Source organism: Pelophylax lessonae (genome assembly GCF_965119305.1).
Source record: "Pelophylax lessonae genome assembly, chromosome: 1".
In the NCBI taxonomy this organism is placed as follows: Eukaryota; Metazoa; Chordata; class Amphibia; order Anura; family Ranidae; genus Pelophylax; species Pelophylax lessonae.
Genome location: NC_138768.1, coordinates 270,767,178 through 270,791,948, shown reverse-complemented (window position 1 = coordinate 270,791,948; position 24,771 = coordinate 270,767,178). Strand labels below are relative to the sequence as shown.

At 43.9% G+C, this 24,771-nt stretch overlaps 1 protein-coding gene across 1 annotated transcript in view; it reads right to left on the bottom strand.

Annotated features, from left to right (window-relative positions):
- CABIN1 (calcineurin binding protein 1) overlaps window positions 1-24,771 on the bottom strand; it is a gene marked incomplete at its 5' end in the record, with an annotated part of 455,669 nt that overhangs the window by 395,165 nt on the left and 35,733 nt on the right. The window contains 5 exons of the mRNA XM_082243930.1: window positions 8,979-9,113; window positions 18,825-18,938; window positions 19,429-19,521; window positions 19,610-19,660; window positions 20,274-20,335. Coding sequence (XP_082100056.1) covers window positions 8,979-9,113; window positions 18,825-18,938; window positions 19,429-19,521; window positions 19,610-19,660; window positions 20,274-20,335 — 455 coding nt within the window. The remainder of the gene's footprint in view (window positions 1-8,978; window positions 9,114-18,824; window positions 18,939-19,428; window positions 19,522-19,609; window positions 19,661-20,273; window positions 20,336-24,771) is intronic.

Here is a 24,771-nt window from a genome sequence, read left to right as displayed (position 1 = left end):
CGCGTGTGTACGGGGCTTAAGAGAAAGGACTGAACAAGATTTATAGCACCCATGTATGCTTTGTGCAAAAAATTGCTCATTTTGGTGAGTGAAACAAATCCTAAAGAACTAGAAATCAGAACACCACACTTTGGAGTCCATTTATAAAACATTTGCTGCATGAGTGTCAGTCAGAAACATTTGTTCAAGGTGAACTCACATTCACAGACCCCTTAATCTAGAAGTAAAACATATCACATTTGAAGGAACACACTCTTTATTTGGTAATAAACTCCACCTTTTTATATTGTACTTACAGGTAAGTTTATACTAAGGCTTACCTGTAGGTACAGTGAATATCTCCTAAATGTTTACCATTTAGGAGATATTAACACGTGTAACAGCCGGGGATGTCCCGGCGCATGCACACCGCATTCTCATTGGACAGCATGCTGTCCATTAACACAGGTGTGCCACTGGAGTGGAGCGATCACGGCTCAGTCATTCAAACAGCCGGAGCCCACGAACCCAGAAGAAGGACCAGTGAAGATGAAATCCCTGTCAGCCATGACAGTGAGCCGCTGGGGGGGATCTAATTTTTAGGTAAGTCTGTCATAATGTGCTAGTATGCAATGCAAACTAACACGTTATGATGTGAGGCTGCAGGGGGACCAGTTTGTTTTTTTGTTTTTTTTGTAACAAGGTTTACATGTGCTTAAAAAAAAAACAGACAAAGCAAGGTGATGCAGACTTTTCACTTCCTTCTGTCAGTAGGTCAGAAAATACTGAAGCCACTTGATTAGGATTTTTGGCAAGTAGCAATTTTAGAAGAGAATGTCACCAGGGGCATTCATCTCAGAACAGGTTTTCTTTAGAACAAGTATTTTAAACATTTAACAATGGTCCGCATTATGTCTACTGTGGGCTGCACCTATTTAGCGGCAAAAAAAGATCGCCAGACTTTAGAAATTAACATTATAAAAAAAATAGCAAACATTGCAATTTACAATATTTAATTCCAGAGAAATAGGCCATAAAACATTTACTCAAGTATTTAGAAGCAGAATTATGTAAGGAAGGGTAATGTCTCCATCAAATGGAAAACAGCTGGGGGCACATCCATGACCTCTGAAGACTGCATAGTTAAGCCTGGTACACACAAAGAGATTATCAGCTGAATGATCATCCGTTTTTTTTTTTTTGTTTGCATGATGGTCTTCATATCGAAAATGAAGAGGTTACTAAAGTTTGAAAATTCTCGTACAACAGAAAAAAAAAAATTCGGAAGTGATGTAATGTATTGTGGAATAAGGGAATAATAACCGCGCTAAAGGAACAAATAAATTGGGACAGCAGCAACTTCAAGTGTGACCACACCCTAATAAATATTATACATATAAGTCGCGCTAAATATATTAGATGGAGATGTGAAGTCCATAAAAGTCCAAAAATATATTATTGATAAATTCCAGGACCAAGCTCCCTTAAGGGTATGTGCTTACCAGATGAAGGTAAGAAAAAGGCAGTCTCGCTGCGTGGAAACTTGTCACCTTGACAGTAGATCCAAGCTTCTATGATCGATCAACTCAGTGGACACGGGATCATGAAAAGCAAAAAAGTAACGCAATAGCGTAAAACCCAACAAACAAATTGTGACTATCACCACAGGTGTGGGTAAATGAAAATTGTGATGTGAAATGACCTCCACCTCAATAAATGAAATCAATAAGTCATGCAAAAATTTGGGGAACTTAAGGTAAATAACCCTTACCAGAAAGGTTAAGGGTTGACGCCTTAAGTGATTGAATGTGTATCGGTTGGAGTAGCCTCTTACCAAACATAAAAATAATGACACAATGAAGAAAACGTTGAAAAAAAAGGTAATCGTGCTGAACCACCACCAGCTGAATTCGCCTCTTACCCTGGATAGATATAGATTAGCCAAAGTGTACTAAACAAATCCAGTGTACCACTCAGGAGCCAGCAATATCACACCTGTGAGAGTTGCCTCTTACCACATATGAAGTTGTATCAAGCCTGTAGGGTAAACCAAGTGGCCAAAGACCGACCCCAAATTGAATCCAAGCCTGTATGTATACGAGTAACCAGGGATCCGACCAGAGGTGTAGGTAACTGGGTCTCAGAAGTTTCAGCAATATAGGATATCACCACCATAAGAAGAAAGAAAGGGCTCCCATAGCGTAAAACCATAAAAGCATTTTATTCCATAAAAGCATAAAAACTTACAAAGACCAGGAATGGGTGAGCAATGGAAGTTGCCGCCGGCCGGACGGCTCCGCTCGTCCGCACTCGTGGGTCGCAGTCAGATGACGTCAGTACGCCGTTGCCCTGACGACGTTTCGTCACAGATGACGTTTTCAAAGGTGCGGACGGCGCACTGACGCCATCTATTTATAAGAAGAGAAGACTGGATGCCCGGAAGTGAGTGAAGACCGTTCCGCCATCATTGAAGAGGTAATCAGAACTGTTACGATCATACATCCACCATCGGGCAAACACTTTGAACTAAGCTGTTGTACGCAGCACAAGTAACACCCATAAGGTTGTCAACCCGTGCAAACAATACATTGGTGCAATACATATATAATAAACAATAATGTCAATCACCTAGAGGGGGCTGGTTGCAACGCCATCTAGTGGATATTTGATATATTAAATATGAAAGGTCCATATATATGATCTTATTCACATAGACCCCATCAAGACAACAACAATATTAACCTATTGAATATAATCAAAAGGTTGCTGATATATGAAATAAGGTTAATCCTGACAAACCGCTCTCAATCATTGTGTATATTGGGTCAAGAACCGAAACCAACTCAAAAAATTTTGGCCCCACCCTACATCAATAAATGTCACATATACCAGTTATATATTGGTGTTGTCCTGTTACAATCTCAAATGAAATTTGAATAATGTACATAATTAAAATTTATAAAATTATATAAAATACAATATTTGGTCAAGTAAACTTAATCCAAAATGCACGGGTGACATCATGCATCTCCATCAGATAATGAAAAATATATTAATATCAATGGAAAAAAGGGCTTATAATGACTGAATAACCGGATCAAACTAAGCATTATTTATGAACGCATTCACTTCTATATCCACGTTCAGTCCAAACGGTACATAAGTTTTGACTCGGTGAATCCAGGTCATCTCTAATTTAGAGATGCCTCTAACTAGGGGTTCACCTCTCCAGTGTGGTGTGAATTTATCTATCCCTAAAAATAAAGTATTGGCGGGATTTTTACCATGGACAAGAGCGTAGTGTTTGGACACTGAGTGTTTAGGAAATCCCTTGAGGATATTGGATATGTGTTCATTGAGTCTCACTTGTAGCGGTCGTTTAGTTCGGCCTGTGTATTGTAACCCGCATGGGCACTGGAGTAAATATACAATGCCAGTGCTCATGCAGGAAACAAATGGTCTAATGGCATGAACTCTACCTGTACTGGTAGAAGTGAATTCTTTAACTGTTCTACGCTTGTTAGAGCTAAAGGAACAAACCCGACATCTATTACATTTATAGAATCCAGTCATTTGGCTTAAAAAGGTAGGTTTAGGAGCTGGTGGTTCTAAAATGTTAGGTGCCACCTTGTCTCTCAAGGTGGGAGCCCCTCTAAACACCACACGTGGTCTATCTGGCAAAGTGCTGCCCAAGACAGGGTCATTCCCTAGAATGTGCCAATGGCGGCTGACAATGTTCTTAATACTCATATGCTGGCTAGAGAAAGAAGTGACAAAAGGCAGGCCGAATGATGAATCCTTAGGATCCACTTTTGGATTCCCGCTCAGTAGTTGACTTCTGTCTATTCGACTAACCTCCGTCAGGGTCTCTCTAAGGAATCCCTCGTCATATCCCTTATCAAGAAATCTCTTAGTGAGGACACGAGCCTGAGTTTGGAAATCATGAAAGTCACTACAGTTGCGCCTAATGCGGAGGTACTGGCCTTTGGGTATGGCCCTCAGCCAAGGTGCATAATGGCAACTATCGATAGGAATATATGAATTCCTATCGGTTGCTTTAAAGTATGTGGACGTACAGAACTGTCCATCTTTGATGTTAATAGTAAGATCAAGAAAATTGATGGTAGACTGGCTGCATTCATAGTTTAACTGTATACCCCGATCATTGGTGTTTAAATGATCTAGAAAGGATATAAAGTCACTGTGATGGCCATCCCAGAGGAGGAGCACGTCATCTATATACCTAGCCCAAAGGAGTATCTGCGGTCTACGATGGGCATAGATGACGTCCTCCTCCCACTGGGCCATAAACAGATTAGCAAGGGATGGGGCATATTTGGCACCCATGGCCACACCGGTGACCTGGCGATAGAATTGCCCGCTATACCAAAAATAATTATGGTGGGTTGCAAACAGCTGATGTCTCTTCCCTATACACAATCATTCCACATAGTGTTGGGCTAAATGCGGTTAACATGTTTCTCAATAGGAATTCTGATTTGCCGGCTATCCAGATATTATTTATTATGGAGTTATTGGAGTTTGCAACCCACCATAATTATTTTTGGTATAGCGGGCAATTCTATCGCCAGGTCACCGGTGTGGCCATGGGTGCCAAATATGCCCCATCCCTTGCTAATCTGTTTATGGCCCAGTGGGAGGAGGACGTCATCTATGCCCATCGTAGACCGCAGATACTCCTTTGGGCTAGGTATATAGATGACGTGCTCCTCCTCTGGGATGGCCATCACAGTGACTTGATATCCTTTCTAGATCATTTAAACACCAATGATCGGGGTATACAGTTAAACTATGAATGCAGCCAGTCTACCATCAATTTTCTTGATCTTACTATTAACATCAAAGATGGACAGTTCTGTACATCCACATACTTTAAAGCAACCGATAGGAATTCATATATTCCTATCGATAGTTGCCATTATGCACCTTGGCTGAGGGCCATACCCAAAGGCCAATACCTCCGCATTAGGCGCAACTGTAGTGACTTTCATGATTTCCAAACTCAGGCTCGTGTCCTCACTAAGAGATTTCTTGATAAGGGATATGACGAGGGATTCCTTAGAGAGACCCTGACGGAGGTTAGTCGAATAGACAGAAGTCAACTACTGAGCGGGAATCCAAAAGTGGATCCTAAGGATTCATCATTCGGCCTGCCTTTTGTCACTTCTTTCTCTAGCCAGCATATGAGTATTAAGAACATTGTCAGCCGCCATTGGCACATTCTAGGGAATGACCCTGTCTTGGGCAGCACTTTGCCAGATAGACCACGTGTGGTGTTTAGAGGGGCTCCCACCTTGAGAGACAAGGTGGCACCTAACATTTTAGAACCACCAGCTCCTAAACCTACCTTTTTAAGCCAAATGACTGGATTCTATAAATGTAATAGATGTCGGGTTTGTTCCTTTAGCTCTAACAAGCGTAGAACAGTTAAAGAATTCACTTCTACCAGTACAGGTAGAGTTCATGCCATTAGACCATTTGTTTCCTGCATGAGCACTGGCATTGTATATTTACTCCAGTGCCCATGCGGGTTACAATACATAGGCCGAACTAAACGACCGCTACAAGTGAGACTCAATGAACACATATCCAATATCCTCAAGGGATTTCCTAAACACTCAGTGTCCAAACACTACGCTCTTGTCCATGGTAAAAATCCCGCCAATACTTTATTTTTAGGGATAGTTAAATTCACACCACACTGGAGAGGTGAACCCCTAGTTAGAGGCATCTCTAAATTAGAGATGACCTGGATTCACCGAGTCAAAACTTATGTACCGTTTGGACTGAACGTGGATATAGAAGTGAATGCGTTCATAAATAATGCTTAGTTTGATCCGGTTATTCAGTCATTATAAGCCCTTTTTTCCATTGATATTAATATATTTTTCATTATCTGATGGAGATGCATGATGTCACCCGTGCATTTTGGATTAAGTTTACTTGACCAAATATTGTATTTTATATAATTTTATAAATTTTAATTATGTACATTATTCAAATTTCATTTGAGATTGTAACAGGACAACACCAATATATAACTGGTATATGTGACATTTATTGATGTAGGGTGGGGCCAAAATTTTTTGAGTTGGTTTAGGTTCTTGACCCAATATACACAATTATTGAGAGCGGTTTGTCAGGATTAACCTTATTTCATATATCAGCAACCTTTTGATTATATTCAATAGGTTAATATTGTTGTTGTCTTGATGGGGTCTATGTGAATAAGATCATATATATGGACCTTTCATATTTAATATATCAAATATCCACTAGATGGCGTTGCAACCAGCCCCCTCTAGGTGATTGACATTATTGTTTATTATATATGTATTGCACCAATGTATTGTTTGCACGGGTTGACAACCTTATGGGTGTTACTTGTGCTGCGTACAACAGCTTAGTTCAAAGTGTTTGCCCGATGGTGGATGTATGATCGTAACAGTTCTGATTACCTCTTCAATGATGGCGGAACGGTCTTCACTCACTTCCGGGCATCCAGTCTTCTCTTCTTATAAATAGATGGCGTCAGTGCGCCGTCCGCACCTTTGAAAACGTCATCTGTGACGAAACGTCGTCAGGGCAACGGCGTACTGACGTCATCTGACTGCGACCCACGAGTGCGGACGAGCGGAGCCGTCCGGCCGGCGGCAACTTCCATTGCTCACACATTCCTGGTCTTTGTAAGTTTTTTTGCTTTTATGGAATAAAATGCTTTTATGGTTTTACGCTATGGGAGCCCTTTCTTTCTTCTTATGGTGGTGATATCCTATATTGCTGAAACTTCTGAGACCCAGTTACCTACACCTCTGGTCGGATCCCTGGTTACTCGTATACATACAGGCTTGGATTCAATTTGGGGTCGGTCTTTGGCCACTTGGTTTACCCTACAGGCTTGATACAACTTCATATGTGGTAAGAGGCAACTCTCACAGGTGTGATATTGCTGGCTCCTGAGTGGTACACTGGATTTGTTTAGTACACTTTGGCTAATCTATATCTATCCAGGGTAAGAGGCGAATTCAGCTGGTGGTGGTTCAGCACGATTACCTTTTTTTCAACGTTTTCTTCATTGTGTCATTATTTTTATGTTTGGTAAGAGGCTACTCCAACCGATACACATTTAATCACTTAAGGCGTCAACCCTTAACCTTTCTGGTAAGGGTTATTTACCTTAAGTTCCCCAAATTTTTGCATGACTTATTTATTTGATTTATTGAGGTGGAGGTCATTTCACATCACAATTTTCATTTACCCACACCTGTGGTGATAGTCACAATTTGTTTGTTGGGTTTTACGCTATTGCGTTACTTTTTTGCTTTTCATGATCCCATGTCCACTGAGTTGATCGATCATAGAAGCTTGGATCTACTGTCAAGGTGACAAGTTTCCACGCAGCGAGACTGCCTTTTTCTTACCTTCATCTGGTAAGCACATACCCTTAAGGGAGCTTGGTCCTGGAATTTATCAATAATATATTTTTGGACTTTTATGGACTTCACATCTCCATCTAATATATTTAGCGCGACTTATATGTAATGTATTGTATTTTTAGACAAAAACTGTGCTGATTAAACAAAAATCGTACAATCTAGTATCATAAAAGAAACATTTTTGTGTTTATCCCTTCAGATAATTTTGGACGAAAGCTGTGTGCCAACGATCAGATTTATCGTACGATCGTTTCGAAAGAGGTATTTTTTGTACGATTTTCTAATCGTGTACGAGACTTTAGAGCAGGGATTTGCAAACTGTGGACCTCCAGTTGTTACAGCACTACAAGCCCAATGAGGCATAGCAAGACTCTGACAGCCACAATCATAACACCCAGAGGCAGAGGCATGATGGGACTTGTAGTTTTGTAACAGCTGGAGGGCCACAGTTTGCATATCTCGGCTTTAGAGGAATACGCGTGGCTCACAAAACACCAGTTTGTCATGTCTGCTTTAGAAGAGGCACAGGCTATCTCAGTGCATGTAACTAGTCTACAACATGTCATTTATAGCCACTATCTGGATTGTTTATGAAAAATCCTTCTCATTAGCAGGCCAGCACTGAAATTCTAAATATCTCTATCAACTGTCAGCATTAATGACTCAATCAATGAATCAATAGAATTCACTAAAATGATCACACAGGTTATTTCTACTTGAAGGCTAAGTTCATACCTCACCATTGAGGTATGTTGCGTTAAAGCACATGCATTGTCTTGCCGTTTACCATGTGCTGCGCTTCATAGCCCATTTAAAATTAAGGGGCGGACAACGCAACTTAGCAGACCTAAAACTAAATCTGCACCTTTTCTCTCAGCATACGACTTGTCAGGCGACTTGGTCAGCCTGACAAGTCGTGCACCGTCGCGGTCCATTGTGTGGTACAAGAACCATTCTAATAGGAGCGACACAAGTCGCTCCGACTTAGAAAAAGGGTCCTGTACTACTTCGGGGCGACCTGGAGCGACTTGCATATACATTCATTTTATGAAGTCCATGCAAGTCGCACCGAAGTCGCGGTGGACGCGACTTCACAGGTCGCCCCCGAAGTCGGATCGCCATAGTGTGAACCGACACTTAGAGTGCCATACAGAATAATTGACACCGTATCACACTAACGCAAGTAGTGTGTTCCCACAACACAGAAATGTGAACAAAGCTTAAAAGTCAGCTTCAAGCTGGCAAACACATTTCTAGTTAGAAAATCAGAAAAAAAAGCCAAGACACAATTACGCTTTGTAAGATGACATATAAATGGGAAAACAATGGGAAAATAGGGCATTCAACAATTAAACACTAATTTTATGCAAAAAATAAGAGTTACATACATAACAGGCAGGTATGGTAAAGGCTGAAACATCTTTAGGAGAAAATTATAAAGAGATAAAATAAGGAGCAGAATAAGGGAATAAAATAATCCTCCTCCGTAGTAAATAATCAGTTTTATTTTTTTTTTTTAAATAATAGGAATGTACATTGTACCTCAAGGTTATACTCCATTGCAGTTTCCAAATCTTCTCTTTTCGTCGCAAGTTGTGCCAGATTCTTATATGTTGAATACTTAAGCATTAAACCAGGATGTTTTAGACCTTCCTTCTCATCAGTCACTGGGGCAGCCTGAAAATACAGGAGATAATTGACATGCAACATATTTCATTAAAAACAAACAAAAAAGTAATGAAAAAGTACAGGTAAGGCTCGGTTCACACTACGGCGCTCCAACTTAGGGGGCGACCTGTGAAGTCGCGTGCACCGCGACTTCGGCACGACTTGCACGGACTTCATAAAATGAATGTCTATGCAAGTCGCTCCAGGTCGCCCCGAAGAACCGTTTTTCTAAGTTGGAGCGACTTGTGTCGCTCCTATTAGAACCGTTCCTGTACTACACTATGGGACGCGACGGTGCGTGACTTGTCAGGCTGACCTAGTCGCCTGACAAGTTGTACCAGTGTGAATGGAGACTAAGTGTAATAGTAACTGTACACAAGAGAGCTGGCTAAAGACATAGATGAGCGAGTTTGGGGTGGAGGAACTTGACTGGCCTAAACAGAGTCCTGACCTCAACCTGACAGAACACCTTTGGGATGAATTAGAGCAGGGACTGCGAGCCAGGTCTTCTTGTCCACATCAGTGTCTGACCTCACAAATATGCTTCTGGAAGAATGGTCAAACATTCCCATAGACACACTCCTAAACCTTGTGGACAGCCTTTCCAGAAGAGTTGAAGCGGTTATAGTTGCAAAGGGTGGATCAACTCAATATTGAACCCTACGAACTAAGACTGGGAAGCGTCCCAATACTTTTGACAATATAGAGTAAGTACTATTAGAGGTTTAATCTGGTACATATCATCAGACTCAGAGATCAAAATTTTTATTTAACCACTTGCCAACCGCCCCATAGCAAATTTACTGCTAAAGGGCAGCCGTGCTGTGCAGAATCCCATGTATATACGTGATTCTGCACTTCCAGGTTTTGGACGAAAGTGCACGCCACTGGCTCCCATGGATCCGATGTCCATTGGCACCAGCTGATCATTCGGTACACTAACAGAACGCCGGTCTGCCTATGTGATCAAGGCAGATTGTCATTCTGTAAGTACAGAAAACATAGATCCTGTGCTTCTGTAAAGCAGAAACACTGATCTATGTCTTCCACTAGTAAAAAGCACCTCCCCCACAATAGAAAAGAACTGTCATTAGTACAGCGACAGTGCATATTTTTTAGCACTGATCACCGTAATAATGTCACTGTGTCAAAAGTCTCAGTTAGGTGTCCGATCTGTCCGCCACAATATCACAGTCCTATTCTAAGTCGTGGATCGCTAACATTACTAGTGAAAAAAATAAATAAATAAAAATATATCGAAGTGCGCATGCGCGCGGGCACGAGCACGGACATGTTCTAGCTGTGCTCCGCACATCTCCGAGGAAATCCAGCTAACTTCAGCGGCGGGAGTCCAGGTGGCGGCTCGGTTTTCTCCCCGGAGGATCGTGAGGTGGTCATGCGGCGGGGATCGGCTGGTTTGCCCAGAAAAAGGCCATACAAGCGCGGCAATCAGCGGGAAGGTCTGCGGCCTATCTCATCTGGGAAGACGCCCTCCCCCAAAATGGCGCCGGGCAAGCAGAAGGCTCAGAGCGGTCGGGACGCGGCCCCGGAGCAACCTCGGCCTCCCACTCCGGCTTCACCGCATCTGCCCGCAGATTCCCCTTCCAGGGATGATATGAGGGATCCCTTCTCTTCCCAGACTTCAGGAGCGTCCGGGGGGTCTCCGAGTGCCGGGGTGAGTTATCAGCAGCCCTCCCCCACCTCATCATACTGCAGGCCTGATATGTCCGGCTCCCCGGCCTCCTCGATGGACCGGAATATGGCTGAAATGGCGGACTCTCTATTTAGCCAGCCTAGCCCCACGGGTGATGCTCAGGCGCCCCCCCCAGCCCCCTATTCGGGTGATGCGGTGCTGTTAGCAAGATTTTCCACAATGCTCCAGCAAGAACTGTCTAAGGCATGCTCCATTATTACAACTGACATCAAGAAGGATCTCCAGGGATTTGGGATGAGACTGGACACTGTTGAGAAAAAGGTGGATGGCTCACTGCTCAAAGTTAATCAGAATACTAAATTAGTGTCAGAGCTTCATGACCGGTTGGAGGAAGCTTACTCCAAGATTGAGGACTTGGAAAACCGGTCGCGTCGTTACAATGTGCGCATACGGGGCCTTCCTGAATCACACCAGGACCTGGAAGCGGCAGTTCGGGATCTCATGAAAGATCTGATTCCAGATATTTCTCCACATCACATGGAAGTGGACAGGGTACATAGGGCTCTAACTGCGCCACGGCAGGATGGTCTCCCCCGGGACATAATTTTGAAACCGCACTATTATAACATCAAAGAGAGAATGATGTCAGCGGCCAGGAACCGCCGAGACCTCACACTGCTTGGGTCCCCTATACAATTGTATACGGATTTGGCCCCATCGACGGTGCAGAAGCGCCGCACGCTCAAGCCCCTGCTCCAATGTTTACTGGACAATAACATCAAATATCGGTGGTCCTTCCCCTTTCGGCTGTCTTTTACCTATAATGGCAAGAATCACTTCTTCACCAACTTCCATGCAGGAGAAGATCTATTGCTAAAGCTGGGCATCTTGACCAGGGAGCCGCGCTCTCCACGTTCATCAACAGCGGCCGGACCGGATCGTCCGTTGTCCCCGGTGTGGTCACATCGGGGCCCTCCTCCCGCTGGACAGCGAGGGGGCAGGGGGGGACGCAAGACCTGAACTGTCGATAAACCTATTTTTGCTCGCTCAGGCTCTCCATTTTTTCCAGCCAAGTACTTGTTTACCTGTTGTTCCCTCCCTGTCAATCCTGGCCGGCGCAGCTGTTGCTGTGTCGGTTGGGTGAGGTTGGGAACGGTTCATTTAATGCGGATAGTTCTTTTATTGCAAGTTTAACTGGTTTTCCCCCATCCTCCTCCAACTTTCTTTTGTTACGTTTGTTTTTATTTTTTATTTTTCTATTGCTTTTTAAAGTATGGTGGCTGGTCGCGGATCCGACGTTCCAGGATCCTGTAGGCGGAGGCGACCGGTTCACCTACCATAGTTCTCAGGATGGGGGCCTGGGGTGGCCGGGAGGAAGTACACCTCGGGTCTTCCCCGCCCTCATTGGCGTCTCGGATTGTTACCCGGGATGTTACCGTGTGCCACTTCTGTGAACTTGCCCCCCTCTCCCGATGGGGGCAATCTCACGACACGTACCCCAGGTTTGGGAACTGGGGGAAAGTAATTCCCAAAGGTTTTTGTATTTGTATATGTATTACATTAGTGCCTTTACGGCATGGGGGATGATTCCTCCTGTCCTCTTATGCTTTCTCTCTAACTTTTCTTTTTCCTTTCTCCCCTCTTGGACCCAGGCTCTGCGAACTTACCCCGCACTGCTGCCCCCGGGCTCCCCGGGCGGAGGGATTTATAGCCTAGCTGAGTCAGGCCGTTGTCCACAGCGATCAGGTAAGAGTGCACTGCCAAACCACCATGTCACCCTCAGGTTCCTCTAGATTTACACTGATAACACATAATGTGCAGGGCTTTAACTCTCCACTGAAGCGCACCAAGGCTTTCCTCCAATATAAGCGCCAGAAGGCGGATATCTTACTATTGCAGGAAACGCACTTTTCCAAAACATCAGCACCCAGATATCTTTCGACACATTATCCTCAATTTTATCTATCCTCGGGCCAGGAAAAGAAGCGGGGTGTGGCTATATGTTTTTCGAGAAGGGTCCACTTTACTCCGGTTACAGTGGTCCGAGACAAGGAGGGCAGGTACCTCATGGTTGTGGGCCTTGTTCAGGATCAGTTGGTCTCCTTGGTCTCCTATTATACCCCTAACACGGGTCAGGTAGGGTTTTTTCAGGATATGCTGAGGACATTGCTTCCCAAAGCGCAGGGCAGGGTGATCCTAGGGGGAGATAGTAACCTCCCGCTCGAGAACACGCTGGACAAATCCGTCCAAGGCGTGCCCAGATATAAGCATGTACCGAAGAACGGCTCGAGGTTGGCCCGACTTCTTCATGACTGGGATCTCCTAGACTTGTGGAGGGAACATAATCCGACTCAGAGAGACTACACGCATTTTTCCCATGTCCACGGCACCTACTCTCGCATAGACCACGTGTTCGCCAGCTCCGCTCTGGCCTCATGTGTATGCTCAGCGCAGATTTTGGCATCCTCCTGGTCCGATCATTCCCCGGTTTTGGTGCAGTTTTCGGCCCTGTGGTCTTCCCCGGGCCCCTCTCCTTGGCGACTCAATGCAGCTTTACTAAACGATCCTGGGGTCCTGGGGGAGATCGAAAGGGATATCAAACAATTTTTCCTAGAAAATAGACCGGGTGATACTTCCTCTACTGTCGTGTGGGCGGCCCATAAAGCTACCATACGCGGTAAACTGATTCAATTGGCAGCCAAACTAAAACGTAATAGGGAGAGTACAATAAGGGAACAGGAGCAGGTTCTGCGCGCACTACTCCTTGAACAACGGACACGCCCCCTCGTTGATATCCGTCATAAAATTGATGCGGCTAGATTGGAGCTCAATTTGACACTCACGACCCAGGCGGAAAAATACATTAGATGGTCCCGACATAGATACTACACTATGGGTGACAAACCTTCCACTCTGTTGGCTAGGAGGCTGGCCCCTCGCCCCTTCTCGGCGGCCCTGCCTAGATTGCGGCTGCGGACGGGGGCGCTCTCTCGCAATCCAACCCTGATCGCGTCCGAATTTACTAGGTTTTACACTAAACTCTACAGGGCACCACCGTCGTATAACCGGGGTTTGGCCGATTCTTTTTTTGCCGACCTGCGGCTGCCCATGCTGACGCAGTCTCATGTCGACCTTATGAACGGTCGGATTACAGAGGCGGAGGTTCTCCAGGCGATCAAGGGCTTACATCCCTCCAAGGCCCCCGGGCCGGACGGATATTCCGGGGTGTATTATCGCAAATTTCAGGAAGTTCTGACGCCGCATCTTTGCGCCTTTTTTAATGCTCTACGCAATGGGGAATCCCTCCCGCCCCATGAGAACACGGCTTATATTCATGTCTTGCCCAAACCGGACAAGGATCATAGCATATGCGACAATTATCGTCCGATCTCATTGATTAACTCTGATTTAAAAATTTTGGCGAAAATTATGGCCACTAGGCTTGGCTCCTTTTTGGCTCAATATATACATCCCGATCAAGCTGGGTTTGTCCCTGGTCGACAGACTTCGGATCAGACTAGACGGGTTGTAGACATCATCACAGCTATTCAATCAGATTGGGACGGAGGGGGTAATCGTAGAGGCATGCTCCTCTCCCTAGATATTCATAAAGCTTTTGACTCCCTGTCGTGGGAATACCTTTTCGACGTGTTGACCAGATTTGGATTCGGCGCTCCCTTTCTCACGTTGCTGCGGACCCTATATAGTACACCCAGGGCGGTTCTTAGGCTGAAGGGCTTCTCCTCGGACTCTATCCCTATCTGTAGAGGTACCCGACAGGGCTGCCCCTTGTCCCCTCTCCTTTTTGTCCTAGCACTGGAACCTTTAGCCATTAAAATTCGTGCTTCACCGGACGTGCGGGGGGTGGTGTGCGGGGGCGTCGAACACAAGTGCGCCCTTTTTGCGGACGATATTTTAGCCATTGTCTCCTCGCCCGTCACGACTTTACCCAACTTATTTGCGCTATTGGATGCGTTTGCGCTTGTATCAGGATTGCATGTAAGCCAAACGAAATCCCAGGCACTAAACATCTCCCTGGAGGGTCGCACTGTGGACACACTTAGGAAATCTTTCAAATTTGCATGGTGCACGGACTCTATGCCCTACTTAGGCATTAATTTAACCCCATCCTTGTCTACACTCTACACAAAGAATTATCCTCCTCTGTTTACACGCCTGAAGGGTGACATGGATAAATGGTTGATTCAGCCCCCTTCGTGGTTTGGCAGACTATACTCCATCAAGATGAATGTCCTTCCGAGGGTGTTATATCTGTTCCGCACTCTGCCAGTCGCGCTAAGGCGGTCTGACCTGCTCAAGTTTCAGGGTCACGTCCTTTCCTTTATCTGGGGGAACAAGAGGCCCAGGGTGAACAAGAGGACGCTGTACACCCCTAAAGTCAGGGGGGGTCTGGGGGTACCGGATCTGCTGAACTATTATTATGCTGCACAGTTATCCCAGTTGGTGAGATTCCACTCGGAGGGGGCCCGGATGCCCTGGATGGAATTGGAGGCTAGCTCGGTACCGGGCCTGGCAGTCTCCCATGCAATGTGGTTATCGCCTAGGGATCGTCCCCCCATCCTGTGCCCAGCCTTGTCTCATTCTATGGCCATTTGGGATCGTTTGACCAGAACACATGGCTTTAGGTCCCCACATACCCCATTGGCCACTATTCTTAACAACAGCGGGTTCCCCCCGGGTCTCTCCCCCAGATCTTTTCAGTGGTGGACGAACAAGGGGTTGCTTCGCATAGCGGACTTTTGTGATCATAGGGGTATCCTCAAACGTCAGCAGCTGATAGAAAAACATGCCCTGCCTGACACTGAGTATTATAGGTATGCACAGATTGATCATTACCTGCGATCCCTGTCTCGCCTGTCCGATCTGACTACCATGACCTCCATGGAATTTTTGTGCCGCAAATACGATAAATTACGGGGGTATATTTCCATGATTTATAATATGCTTATGGACTCGCCCCTGAAGCTTCCATACATGGAGCGATGGGAGGCGGATGTCGGGGAGGTTGTGGAGTTGGCGGACTGGCACGACATGGCTCGAGAGGCTTCCAGGTCTCTAGTTAACACTTCAATCATCGAGGCCAACTACAAAGTGCTCCTGCGCTGGTACATGGTACCAGTCAGGATAGCATCCTTTGTGCCAGGAGCATCCTCGCGGTGTTTCCGGGGGTGTGGCCAAGAGGGTACGATGTTCCATGTTTGGTGGCAATGCCCGAAGGCCCGACGCTTTTGGATTAGAGTGTACAATTTCATCTACACCCTCACGCAAATAAACCTACTCAAGTCTCCTCAGCAGGCACTGTTGGGCAAAAAGGTGGATACAGCCAATAGAGCGCAGAGGCGGCTCATAACGTTCATATTTACTGCAGCAAAAATAACAATAGCGAGATCCTGGAAGTCTGCTACGATACCATTTGAGCTGCTTAGGCACAAACTGAATTGGATTATGGTTAATGAGCGCCTGACGGCTCAACTGGAGGACAAATTGCGTGTGTTTGACAAGGTATGGGGATCGTGGATTAACTACCTCACTGGGGGTACCTGATGGACTCGGGAAGGTCTGGGGGTGGGGTGCGGGGGCGGGGTCGGGTCCAATCGTACAAATCTTTTCTCTTCTCTCTTTTCCCTTTTCTCTTCTTTTCTTGTGGCTCTATTGTCCTTTCTCTTTCTCTTTTTCTACGATTTGTCTCAGTTTACGATATGGGGTTAACAGTGGTACTGTATTCTAAGGGCTTAGTACCCCATGTCCCCAGCCCAGGCTGGGGCAAAGATCTGTGGGATCACGATCTAGCCACTTATCCTGTGTAGTACGCACAATGTGATTAAATGCTCGGGGTGGTTGGCCCTGTTTACCCTCGGTGAAGGTCCCTCTAGATACCTTGAGGCTCCTGTTTTTTGTGTTTTGAGGTGCTAGCCCTTGCCACGTTATAGTTTCGACCTTTTATAGAAGTATTATCTAATGTTTGCTATGGTTATACCACTGTTAACGTTTATTATGCACTGATTTTTTATTATGTGTGTATATTTTGCACTATTTTTGTGAAAACTTTTAATAAAAATCATTGAAAAAGAAATAAAAATATATCATAGTTTGTAGACATTATAACTTTTGCACAAACCAATCTACGCTTATTGGGATTTTTGTTTGCCAAAAATATGTAGCAGAATACACATTGGAGTAAATTGATGAAAAAATTAGATTTTTTACATCTTTTTAATGAATGTGTTTTAGAAATTGGAATTGCTGGTGCCATGCAGGTCTCCTCGGTGTACCTGTGTGCCCGTACGGGCAAGCAGATACAGTCTGACAGAAGAAAACTTCCACAGCATTCCACAGTGCCTTGGTAGTTCATTGAAATTTACACGGAGATCGGTCCATTTGTTCATAACATATTATACCCTGAATATGGGTGCAACATGTAACATGTTACGAAAGGTGAACTTGACCTTTAACATTCTCAGGGTTCATGCCCCACCTTTCTCATCACAATGCTTACTATTCTAGGCAATAGAACAACCTTCTACACACTCTCCTTAGCAATGTTATATTCTACTTATGGGTGTCTGCTTCTCTTAACTACTTCCGGCCCGCGCTACAGCCGAAGTACGGCTACAGCGCGGGCTCTAATTTCCGGGCGGCCTTCTTTATACGGCCTCCCAGTAACAACCATCAGTGCCCCCAGTCAGTGCCCATAGTGCTGCCAGTCAGTGCCCATCAGTGCCTACTCATCTAGGCACTGATGGGCACTGACGCAGCACTATGGGCACTGAGTGTGGGCACTGATGGTGCTGCCCATCAGTGCTGATCAGTGCCACCCTTCAGTATCCATCAGTGCCACCCATCAGTGTCACCCATCAGTGCCGCCTCTCAGTGCCCATCAGTGCCGCCTCTCAGTGCCGCCTCTCAGTGCCCAGCAGTGCCACCTCTCAGTGCCCAGCAGTGCCACCTATCAGTGCTCATCAGTGCCGCCTATCAGTGCTCATCAGTGCGGCATATTAGTACCTCCTCATCAGTGCCCAAAAGTGCCACCTCATCAGTGCCCATAAGTGCCACCTCATCAGTGCCCATCAGTGCCGCCTCATCAGCGCACATCAGTGAAGGAGAAAAATTTATTTATTTTCAAAATTTACTCACAGAAAATAAGAAAAACTTTTTTTTTTTTTCAAAATTTTCTGTATTTTTTCTTTTTTTTTGTAAGAAATAAAAAAGCCAGAGGTGATTAAATACCACCAAAAGAAAGCTCTATTTGTGTGAAAAAAAATGATAAAAATTTCATATGGGTACAGTGTAGCATATTGTCATTCAAAGCGTGAGAGCGCTGAAAGCTGAAAATTGGCCTGGGCAGGAAGGGGGTATAAGTGCCCAGTAGGTAAGTGGTTAAGGCCCACACACACAAGAAGAATATCGGACGAACGATTGTCCGGTTAATTTTTGCGTGCTTGTCTCATATCGGAAATAAAGAGGTCACTCAACTTACAAAAATTCTCGTATGACAGAATACAACATCGGAAGTGATGTACTGTACTGTACTGTAATGTATTCTTTCATTTCCGAGCATGCCTAGTCTTGTTTTTTACATTTTTTTGGACGAAAACTGTACTGATTAAAATAAAAATCGTACGATCTGGTACCGTAAGAGAAGAATTTTCAGGTTTGTCCCTTCAAATAATTTCAGGCAAACTGTCGCGATTGGCTCTCAAAAACTGTGTATTAGCGACCAGATTATCGGTCGATCGCTTCAAAAGCGGTATTTTTGTCCGATACGTACTATGCTTTACTCTTTGTGGTCACTCTTTAGCCTTATTGGAGTATACAGATTCTGGAATGACTGCATGCTCAGTAAGTAAATACAGTAGCATGCAATTGTGATTCGTGTGAACATTTAAAGCCCAACTCTAGAACAGAGAAAAAAAAAAAAACCTTTATTTCAATAATACAGGTTCAAGTCCACAGCATAAAATCCCCCTCTCATACACCCGTTCCAAAGTGTTTCACCCAAAAAAGGGCTTCATCGTTCATCGAGGCAAATAGCAAAATATACTCACTTCCTGCAATAGACGGGTGTCAAGCAGCTGGTGATAGGCCTGTGAAGACTCATCATAACGGTCAAGCTTCTGCAGGTCCAAGGCCTTGTGATAAAGTGCAAATGCCTCTGCTTCCTACAAACATAATTGATTAAAGGGATAACATTATATGATGTGTTGACAACACCAATTAATACACAAAAAATAAAGTGATTCGAAAGTCAAAAATTAAAAAAACAAACATGTTATACTTACCTGCTCTGTGAAAGGCTTTGCATAAAGCAGCCCCGATCCTCCTCTTCTCAGGTCCTCCCCCCTAGCGCTCGTGGCTCCTCCTTCATACCAAGTGCCCCCCTAGCAAGAGGCACTAATGCGTACTCGCTCCCAAGCTGGCTGTGCGTGTCCATTAACATCCTTCCTCACTGGATGTGATTGACAGCAGCAGGAGCCAATGGCCCTCTGTCCAATGAGGAAAGAGAGAAAGACGCTGCTCTCGTACACATCGTTGGATCGATATCGGGCTCAGACACGTATAGGGAGGTATGCTTGCAGAAGATTTTTTACCTGAATGCATTAAGGTAAAAAACCTTGGACCTTTAAAACCACTTTAATTCACTTTCATTACCTGAGCTTCCTTTGTCTGTGTTTTGTGACTTTTTAAAGTTTCTTCATGTTCTTCTTCCACTGCTGAAGTGGCATTTAAAGCGGCTATTCGAATCTAGCAGGAAAATAACACCAAATACGAGTAAGTGGTCTATCGAATATATTCCACAACATGGGCATATTTGAAAAACAGACAGATTTACCATCTTGTAATCTTCTGGATTCAGTACTACGGCAAAAGACAGGAATCCATTCTGAAATGAACAATAACGAGATTTGATATCGATGAGTTAGTTACAAATATTATTCTTTTGTAAATACCATAACACGTAAAAAGAGAGTCTGCCAAGAAACATACTGCAACTTCGGTTTTCCCTGGAGGACCCCATACAAAGAAAAAATCCAATTTCACAGCAGTTCATCCATAAGCCAAATATTGGTTCATGCACAGGACTGAATCCACCAGCACAGCAGGGAGTAAGGAACATCTGCTGTACTGCAAGGTCTTCCCTGTATAACTTCAGTGTCACAAGGAATATAAATCAGAAATCTTTATCTGTAAGCCCCCTCACCGATCCTCCTGTACCTCCTCTACCCCCTGATCAGTTTCAGCTCTGCTCCCCTTCATATTATCACTTCTCATAGCAACTCCTGACAAAATTATTCTACTTCTGCCTGGAGTATGAAAAAATGACATATGTATCCCGCTAAAATAATTCTCTGATTAGGGAGAAATATATGGGTACACTAGTATATTATAAGTCCTAATACACTTATGAAACACATGCAACGCATTCGAATTCTACCTTGATTATATTTGTATTTATTATAGTTGTAAAGGCCCTCTCCTGTACTGAAATGGCATACTCTGCTTTTGTTATACACTGTGAGCTTCTCATAGGAGGGCAGAAGAAAAACTCTAAGGGCTCCTAAAAGCCCAAAATTAGCAGAAATTTTTACACAGAGAGTATCAGCGTTTTTTTAAGCTAGTGTGCATGGAGCCTTAAGCCCCGTACACACGCACAGATTGTTGGCCAACCGATCGGCCGTCTTTTGTCCAGTGTTGTTTGTTGGTTGAAATGTGCTCTAGACTTGCACTGGACTTTTGTTGGCCAACAAAAACCAACTTCAGAAGTGATGTCATGTGATGGTTGACTTTCCGTGTGTTTTTTCTTCTCTGAGCATGCCCAGTCTTGCTCATCTGATTTTTGTCTGCCGAAATCTGTACTGACTGAGGAACAATCGGCCTTTCTTTGTTGGCCAACAAAGATTTTATAGCATGCACACCAGATTTTTTTCGGCCGAAAATTCGCAGTTGGTTGTCGGAATCATCATACTAACAAGCCTACAATCGGCAGATCGGACGTTGGCCAACAATTTACGGCCAACAATCTGTGCGTGTGTACGGGCCTTTAGGCCTCATGCACACTGCAGCACCAAAGGAAGGTGATCTTTGAGCAATTGAGTGATTATTTTTCTCTGCCTGTTAACTCCCCTCCATGTTAGTTTATGTGTCCATGCACATTATAGGCATTTCAGTAGTTTAGGGAAGGAGTAAAAGTTTTCAGTAGTTTAGGGAAGGAGTAAAAGTTTTCAGTAGTTTAGGGAAGGAGTAAAAGTTTCCAGTAGTTTAGGGAAGGAGTAAAAGTTTCCAGTAGTTTAGGGAAGGAGTAAAAGTTTCCAGTAGTTTAGGGAAGGAGTAAAAGTTTCCAGTAGTTTAGGGAAGGAGTAAAAGTTTCCAGTAGTTTAGGGAAGGAGTAAAAGTTTTCAGTAGTTTAGGGAAGGAGTAAAAGTTTTCAGTAGTTTAGGGAAGGAGTAAAAGTTTTCAGTAGTTTAGGGAAGGAGTAAAGCTGGCCATACACTAGCCACAAAATCATTCAAACTCATTTTCGAAAAGTCGGCTGTGAGAGCAGACGATCGTGCCATCATGTAATGACTGAATTTCGAACGATAAATCGTTCAATAGACGTTTTTCGTTCAGTTTGTCACATATACCTAGTGCAAATAGTTTGGCCGAGAAACACATTAGCCTTTCAATTTATTGTTCGTTCTGCAAAATTTTCCTTCGATTTTTCGGCTCTGAAAAGTTAAAAACTATTTTCTATTTGTGCCCATTAACTGGACGAAAAATGAACGATCGGACCAAATGACAGATTTACAAATGATTTTTCGGCTAGTGTATGGCCAGCATAAGAGTTTTCAGTAGTTTAGTTGCAGATGAGTTCACAAAAAAAAAAAAAAAAACACATCACTTGTGTGTTTTGGAGAGGAGCTATTGCGCATAAAAAAACGTTGAAAAGCTCCTTAAAACACATTAATGCGCATTAGCAATAGGCGTGTTCCTGTGTTAATGCATTTTAACACACACTAATGCACATTAGCGCCCATACAAAGCGAGGCTTTATACTGTGATTTTGTGGCTTCTAAACTCCTGTATAAGAAAAAAGCCTCAAGAGCATACAGCGTGTATGAAGCCTTAATCTGCACTCTTCTTTGTGTGCTTAGAAGTCTACAGTTTCTATCTTTAACAAAACTAATTGCTAACCCACCTCTGCCCGACACCTTGCAGATTTGGATGCATTTGTACCACAGGAGTGGTTGATAACCATGAAACGCGTCAGTCACATTTGGATGCACTTTTATAGTTTTATGCATTTCCTCTATCTTGACTTTATTTTATTATTCTGCTTTTTAAGTGACCTTACGACATGAAGGATATACGTCCTTTTTCCATATGACACAATGTGCTATGTTGCTGTGCATTTTTTATGCATGTAATTGTTAACACGCCATCTATGTGTTCTTAGATCCATACATGGATTAATGTGATTGTGCCATTCACTGTCCAAATACGATTAATAGATACATTTTAAAAGTGAAAATGCTATGCTAGTTATTATTCAATACAATTAAGTAGATATATTGTTTATATTGATTATTCAATGCCATTAAATGGATATAGTTTATATACTTATTACTCAACTCCCAATTCCTTTCCCCCTTTTTACACTGAATAGGGATGGAGACGTATAATTATATACGTTTCATACAAAGTCCCACATTTTTCTTTAGCTCAAGTCTACAGTTCTACCTTTACCAAAACTATCACTAACCCCCCTCTGCCTCTGCCTCACCCTCCCTAGGGGCTGCGTTAGAGACACAGCCAGATCTGTTTGTTAGAATTTCTGTTAAAGTGGAACCTTAGTTAGAAAATTAAGTTCTGAATGATCACTGCATGCTGGCCCCTTTTGCAGGTATAGCTATGTAAAACATTAAAACAAAGTGCCAATACTGTTTAACATTCAGTAATACAGTGTTTCACCCTGCTCTGCACATGCTCAGTTGCGCTCCATTTTTAGGCACTGCTGAGTTTGTAGAGGCCAATCTGCTGACAGCCTTAAAGCAGAACTAAACCCTTCTTTCCTTTACAGCCAAGGAAGCTGCTTCTGTTTGATCTGCAACTGCCATGGTGCTGCACATGTGATAGTTTGGTTGAGGACACAAGCAAATGTGGCAGTTAATATTCCCAGCATTCCAAGAATGAAACATAGTTAGTGAGGTTAAAAAAAAAAAAGACATCAGTCCATCCAGTTCAACCCATAGTGTGTGCATGTGTGTTTGCTGTTAACTGTACATTGTATAGCCCTGTATGTTGTGGTCTTTAAGGTGCCCATCTAATAGTTTTTTAAAACTATCGATGCTCCCTGCTGATACCACTGCTTGTGGAAGAGAATTCCACATCCTTACTGCTCTTACAGTAAAGATCCCCTTACGTATTTTAAGGTTAAACCGTTTTTCTTCTAGTTTTAGTGAGTGGCCACGTGTCTTATTGTATTCCCTTACTCTGAAAAGTTTGTTCCTTATGCTATGGTCGCCAGTACAGTATTTGTACATTGATATCATATCCCCCCTCAAGCGTCTCTTCTCCAGAGAGAATAAGTTCAGTGCTTGTAGTCTTTCCTCATAGCTGATGTCCTCCATTCCCCTAATTATTTTTGTTGCCCATCTCTGGACTCTTCCCAGTTCCAGCACATCGTTCCTGAGAACCGGTGCCCAGAACTGGACAGCATACTCACGATGTGGGCGGACCAGAGTCTTGTAGAGTGGAAGAATAATCTCTTTATTTCTGGAGTGAATCCCCTTTTCTATACATCCCAGTATTCTGTTGGCTTTGCTTGCAGCGGCTTGGCATTGCATGCCACTGCCAAGCCTGTTGTCCACTAGGACCCCCAGGTTCTTTTCCATCTTGAATTCACCCAGAGGTTCCCCCCCTAGCAAGTAACTTGCGTTCAGGTTTCTGATGCCTAGGTGCATTATCTTACATTTTTCAACATTAAACCTCATCTGCCAAGTAGTTGCCCACCCCATTATTTTGTTCTGGTCTGCTTGTAAGGTTACCACGTCCTGCATAGAAGATATTGGCTTGCTTAGCTTAGAGTCATCCGCAAATACCGAGATTGTGCTGTTTATTCCATCCTCTAGGTCGTTTATGAATAAATAAACAGGATTGATGCAAGGACAGATCCTTGGGGGACCCCACTTTCCAGTTTCCACGCCCACCCAATCAGAGTACTCCCCATTTATCACCACCCTCTGGACTCTCCCCTGGAGCCAGTTCTCTATCTAGGTACTCACCCTATGGTCCATACCTACGTACCTTAGTTTGTACAGTAAGCGTTTGTGGGGAACGGTGTCAAATGCCTTTGCAAAGTCCAGATAAATCACATCCATAGGCCTTCCTTCATCTAGATGGCAACTCACTTCATCGTAGAAGGTTAGTAGATTGGTTTGGCAAGAACAGTTTTAAATGAATCCACGCTGATTACTACTAAAAATACCGTTTTCATTACTAAAGTCTTGTATGTGGTCCCTTAACATCTCCTCCAAAATCTTGCAGACTATTGATGTTAGGCTGACTGGCCTATAGTTACCCGAGATATATCTCAGCCCTTTTTTAAATATTGGTACCACGTTGGCTTTTTTTCCAATCAACTGGCACCATACCGTCTGTAGACTATCTGTAAAGATCAAGAATAACGGTCTGGCTATCACCTGGCTGAGTTCTTTAAATTCGTTTATTTCCACTTTAGGATTTACTGCTGTTCAAGGGCTCTGGGCTTTGGCAAAATGGCAGCCTCCAGCAAAAAGAAACAGAAGAAAGGCTGGAGAAAATTTATAGCATACGCTCATTTTGGTAGCATACTGTATATACTCGAGTATAAGCCAAGTTTTTCAGCACATTTTTTTGTGCTGAAAAGGTCCCACTCGGCTTATATGGCCGGCCCGACGTGCTCCTGAGGCGGCTTAGATTTAAAAATGGCGCTGCCCCGCGCCAACATGTCACTGCGCATGCGCCCCCACCGCT